Below are 6,163 nucleotides of genomic sequence, written 5' to 3'. Positions count from 1 at the left end.
TATTAAATATTTTAATTCTGAAATGAGTTATGGTTTTTGGGTATGTGGTATCGTAATATTAGTAATTAGTTTTTTGGTTTGTTTTTTTAATATCAACTATGATTAAATAAATTTTATAAATTAAAAGAAAATTAAATGACTAAATTAAAATTGTTAAATTTATTGAGATTATATTAAATTAATGTTAAATATATTGTTTTGTTATAATTAATTGGTAAATTGCTATTATTATAATTATTTGAATTATTAATATTGATAAAATATCATTTTAATAATATATTGCAAAACAATTATAGTTGTGTATGTGAATATGTTTGTTTTTAAATATAGCATTCAATATGTTTCATAGATTTTGTTTTATTATTATGTTAACCAATATAAATTTTATTAGGAAATATTTATATTTATTTTATTAATAATCAACATAAATGCAAACTATTGAGAAACTATTGAGAATGTACAAGTATCTTAAGATTTAAGATATAAATTATAAAATTTGGGGAAATATGTACACTTAAAAAATCTTATATTAAATTCAGAGTTGATAAATTTAGAGTTAAGATCGAACTATATTGGTTCTTAATAATAATATTTATATTTGTATAAATTTTATATTTGATTAAAAATTATATATATATATATATATATATGAAGATGAAGATGAAGATGCAATATTATTATATTTGTATAAATTTTATATTTGATTAAAAATTATATATATATATATATAAAAATATATATAAAGATGCAGTATTTCATATAGAGAGATTCAAATTTTTTTATGAGTGCAAAATTTGAAGGAATATTTGTACCTTGAGGAATAAACTATATTTGAATGATGTTTTATAAAAAGATACATGAAAAATTATTCTGAAATTTAAGTGAGAGTTTATGGTATAATTACAATGTGTGGATAAATGGTCTTTTCTAATGAAGTATGGAGTTTTTCATTTATTTGAATTAAAAAAGTTCTCTAAAAACATATCTTCAACACTTTTTTAGTAATTCTCCAAAATACCATAAAAACACTATCACAAAATTTTCTTTCTATTTTTCTTTGTAGTGTTTACCGTTAATAAATTGTTGAGCCACACTTTAAAACATAACGGTTAGTTAACATTTTGTTGAACCACACTTTAAAACATAAAGGTTTGTAGTTTACATCTTGTGGTGTACATATCTGTATCTCCTGTATGTACCATAATAGCTAACAGATAGATGTAATTCAAAATATAGTTATATTTTTTACTTTGATATTAAAATAAACATACTGAATTTCCTCACCTGGATAGTTTGGAAATGGAGATGCATAGCTTTGAAATTTTCCCTTCGGACAAGACGACTGGCATACAGATTTCAGTTTACGAAACTGATATATCATGGAGAAATAATGAAAAGGAAAAAATTACTATTCACATTCCATTTTCACTTGGAAAAAGTTAATAATGTTGGTTGATTTGGATAGGCCGGGTGCCTCCAGGATTCGAACCGAAGCCCATGTGTGCTTTCTTAATAGATTTTCCATTATAACGGTTTGCATCCTATACATCACACTCTGAAATACCCACTCCTCGATCATTCAAGAATATGTAAACTTAAATCCGAAATATACATATCTAGATATTTCAAGAATATGTAAACTGGAATAGCTTCTTGCATCATTCAATAGTGTGTTGTAAATTTGATTCGGGTGGGGGTATTTGAAGGAGTCGGATATAGGTCTAACATGAGTTTAACTATCAAATGCCCACTTCAAAGCGTCAGGGTTCAAGCTTTAAGCGTGTTTAACTCTAAAATACCCATTTAAAGAATGACTTTAGCACTAAAATACCCATTTGAGTTTGTCTCTGAAATACCCACTCAAAGAATGACTTTATCTACCAAATATTGATTCAAAAGTTTGCTGCAAGTCTAGGGTGAATTTAACTCCAAATACCTTAGGTCCTCTTCTCAAAGATTTGTAAACTTGAGCCAGTTGGAATTTTTCCAGGGTATTGTAAATTTAACCAGTTCTCAGTTTAGTGTGACTTTAATATTTTAAATTTTCCAAAAGATTAGGAAGCAGTTTATGTTGGAAAGGCTATAGAATGTGTAAATTTGGTATAATGTAGGTGAGTTCTCTTTACTTTCTAAGTTTGAATGCCATTTTTTTTGACTAAGTTTTCTTTTTTGAATACTAAATTATATCTCGGACAAGTAAATCTTCAATGATTTTTTTATATATCACGATTCTTCTCTAATTCATAACTTACTATGTTCTCTTCTTGGTTGCACAAAAATGGAGGGAATCAAAATCCAAATGGTATAGTTGTTGAAAGAGGAACAAATCCTCGTCATGTTGCTAATAATAATAACTAAAGTAGGTAGGTAATGTTGCAAGTGTTCATAGAGAGAGAAAGAATGGGTTGCATGCTTAGGATCGAGTGAAAGAATGGGTTGCATGATTAGGATTTCATGGTTGAGCGAGCATGAAGTTGAATGATCATATGTTTGTATAAAGTTGAATTCTCATACAATTTGTAACAAACTCGTAGGAAGAATTTGTTTTGTATACTTTTCCTATGATATAATTTTGGGATTCACAAGTTGTGGAAAATATTTTGGGATATTGCCCTCGTGGGCATCTCCTTGAAACATGACATATGATTAAAAAACAAACACCGGTAAAGAAATAAAATTAAATAAAATTTTCACTTCTTCTATACTATTATTTCTTATGCTATCTCTTATGGTATTTCCTTTACAATAAATAGTACAATTGCTAATCATAATCATTCATTCATATATATATATATATATATATGAATGAATATATATATGAATGAATATATATATATATATATATATATATATTCATATATATATATATATCATTTTCAACTTTAACTTGTAAAAAATATTTTGGTATATTGGCTGGTTGGAATCTCCTTGAAACATAACATATGATAAAAAGCAAACACCGGTAAAGAAACAAAATTGAATAAAAATTTACTTCTTCTATGCTATTATTTCTTATGTTACTGCCTTATGGTATTTCCTTTACAACAAATAGTACAATTGCTAATCATAATCATTTATATATATATATATATACCATTTTCAACTTGGAATCTCCTTGAAACATAACATATGATTAAAAAACAAATACCGGTAAAGAAACAAAATTGAATAGAAACTTTACTTCTTCTATGCTATAATTTCTTATGCTACTACCTTGTGGTATTTCCTTTACAACAAATAGTACAATTGCTAATCATGATCATTCATATATTTATAGATATATATAGATACACCATCTCAATTTTAACATGTAGAAAATATTTTGGAATATTACCTTGGTGAAATCTCCTTAAACAATAACATAGGATAAAAAGCAAACACCAATAAAAAACAAAATTAATAAAAAATTTACTTCTTCCATGCTATTATTTCCTATACTGCTACCTTATGCTATTTCCTTTACCACAAATAATACAATTGCTAATCATAGTCATTCATATATACCATTTTTCACTTTTTATACTTTAATTAGCATATAAATGAGCTAATAAGCACACACTACTTAATTCCAAAAACTCTTACAACATTTTCTATTTTATTCTTATTACATCATTTTTATTTATCTGCCAATGATGTTATGTAAGTTCCTACTATTAGCACGAGAGTTCGTAACAGCGATATTTACCTTTACAGCACCGAGAACAACACACACTAAAACCATATAGTATTATTATTGTGGAGAAGACGTAACTTGTCTCAAACTCTAGACCGAGCAACTTGGTACTGTCCATACGCTGGGTTAGGGCTTTCGGGGCTGTTGGCCGCCGGCGTCATCGGTAGAGTTCGGGTAGGCCCTGCTGCTGTCGAAGACGAGGAGATATGTTTGGCCCTCTCTCTCAGCACATTCTTTTGTATTTTGCCAGTCAACGTCTTGGGGAGCTCCATCACGAAGATGACAGATTTGGGAACCATGTAATGCGGCAGCTTCTCTCGGCAGAAAGACACAATCTCTTCTTCTGTTATGGTGGTGTCATCGTTGTTGTTCCTTGTCTTGATAAAAGCACACGGTGTCTCACCCCAGTGGGGGTGGGGCATGGCAACCACGGCGGCCTCGGAAACAAATGGGTGGGTGTACAGAACGGATTCCACTTCCACACTGCTGATGTTTTCTCCGCCGGAGATTATGACATCCTTTGAACGATCCTTTATCTCAACGTACCCGTCGGGATGGACCACGCCAACGTCACCAGTGTGGAACCACCCACCCGCAAACGCCTCGGCGGTGCTCTCGGGGTTGTGGAGATACCCCTTCATGATGCTGCTGCCTCTCAACATGATCTCGCCCATGCTCTTTCCATCCCGCGGCACGCTGGACATTGTCACCGGATTCTTCACTGCCACCTCCTCGAGGCTCAACACGCCCACTCCTTGACGGCCTTTGAGGGCACTTCGTTGGGCTGGGGAGAGTTGAGCATTGTCCCATTCGCTCTTCCACTCGCAGGCGAGAGCGGGACCGGTGGCTTCGGTGAGGCCGTAAGCATGTGTTACGAGGAACCCCATGTCTTCCACCTTGCTCAGAGTCGAGGGAGGAGGAGGCGCCCCTCCAGTGAGAACATGAACTCTTCCGTGCAAAGGCTCGGGGTTGGGGTGTTCGAGGAGAATGTTGAAGACAATAGGCGCACAGCAGAAATGAGTGATGCGATGCTGCCTAATGGCTGCATATATCTCCTGCGCAGAGATGTTGCGAATGCAGACGTTGGTTCCGCCTCTGGCTGCGAGAGCCCAAGTAAATGTCCAGCCATTGCAGTGGAACATGGGAAGCGTCCACAGGTAAATTGGCTCTGTCCCCATTTCCCACAGAAGCAGCATAGACATGCTGCTCAGGTATGCTCCTCTGTGGCTGTACACCACTCCTTTTGGAGCCGACGTCGTTCCCGATGTATAATTGAGCGCTATCGACTCCCATTCGTCTGCAGGCTTTACTGGATTGAATCGCGGATCTCCGCCTCGAACCAACTCCTCATAGGTTCCTCTGATTACCACACCAACTTGATCACATAATCCAGCAATGTGAGCAGTGGCATGGCCGTGGTCATGATCATGTATGAGGATCAAACGAGGAATGATGAGAGGCGATTCAAGGAGGGCGAGGGCGTCCTTGGCGAGAGAGAGGAATTGGTAGTCGACCAACAAGAGCTTGGCGCGAGAGTGGGAAAGAATGGTGGCAACGTTGCGAGCGTTGAGGCGAGTGTTGATGGTGTTGAGTACGGCTCCGGCCATGGGAACCGCAAAGTGCGTCTCGTAAAGAGCAGGAACATTGGGCGCCAATACGGAGACCACGTCCCCTTTCCGTACGTTAAAGGAGTGGAACAGAGACGACGCCACACGTGTGCAACGCTCCATGGTTTGAGCCCAAGTAAAGCGAAGCCCTCCGTAATCGTAAATTACGGACGTCCGATTGGCATACACCGTCGCCGCTCTATGGAGAAAGCTCAGCGGTGAGAGAGGCACATAATTCGCTTCCCACTTCCCGAGATTCTCCATTCTCTCCCTTCCCTATTTCTCTTCCTTCTCTTTATTCGATTGACCACTTCGGCCTCTGCAAGATGCTTTCTGAGGATATGCAACGCTGCAATTGCTATGAAGCAAACCAGTCCAAGAGACATACAAATGCAGTGAATGATCGCTTCCGTTTCCATATAAATAGGAGAGCGAGGCTTCGGTGTCGTACGGAAGGGTCGGAAGAATCAGCAATCTGGCGGCCCAAAAATGTCAAACGCGAAAAGTTCGTGTCTCCGATTGAAACGAGCAGCGTAGAAGCACGACTTCCGAGACTCACGTTTTGTTGTAGTTCCTTTTCACGGAATGGAATGGTCGGAAGTATCAGCAATCTGGCGGCCCAAAAATGTCAAACGCGAAAAGTTCGTGTCTCCGATTGAAACGAGCAGCGTAGCACGCCTTCCGAGACTCACGTTTTGTTGTAGTTCCCTTTCACGGAATGGGGACCGGGAGGTTTGAATGCGTCCGAGATTGTAAATCTCTGTCCAGGCGACAGCGCAAGCATTTTAGTGTTGCCATGATTCAATTCCCGCCGTGTTTTCTGCTACATTTCGTTCTAAGAGTAGGAAAAGCGACGCAGATACAGCCCTGCCCACGTCTCTTT

General features: G+C 36.6%; 1 protein-coding gene across 1 annotated transcript; it reads right to left on the bottom strand.

The window, feature by feature from the left end:
- Positions 1-3,756: 3,756 nt before the first annotated feature.
- LOC149143648 (trans-cinnamate:CoA ligase, peroxisomal-like) lies at positions 3,757-5,568 on the bottom strand. The gene has a single exon (XM_089451898.1). It carries the CDS (start codon positions 5,542-5,544, stop codon positions 3,757-3,759), a length of 1,788 nt encoding a protein of 595 aa, XP_089308024.1. The 5' UTR covers positions 5,545-5,568.
- Positions 5,569-6,163: the final 595 nt, after the last annotated feature.

Source organism: Pinus tabuliformis, chromosome X (assembly GCF_031772625.1).
Source record: "Pinus tabuliformis cultivar Carrire ecotype Pingquan chromosome X, CPIR1, whole genome shotgun sequence".
In the NCBI taxonomy this organism is placed as follows: Eukaryota; Viridiplantae; Streptophyta; class Pinopsida; order Pinales; family Pinaceae; genus Pinus; species Pinus tabuliformis.
The sequence above is the reverse complement of the archived record's forward strand: the minus strand, read 5'-3'. Positions and strand labels throughout refer to the sequence as shown.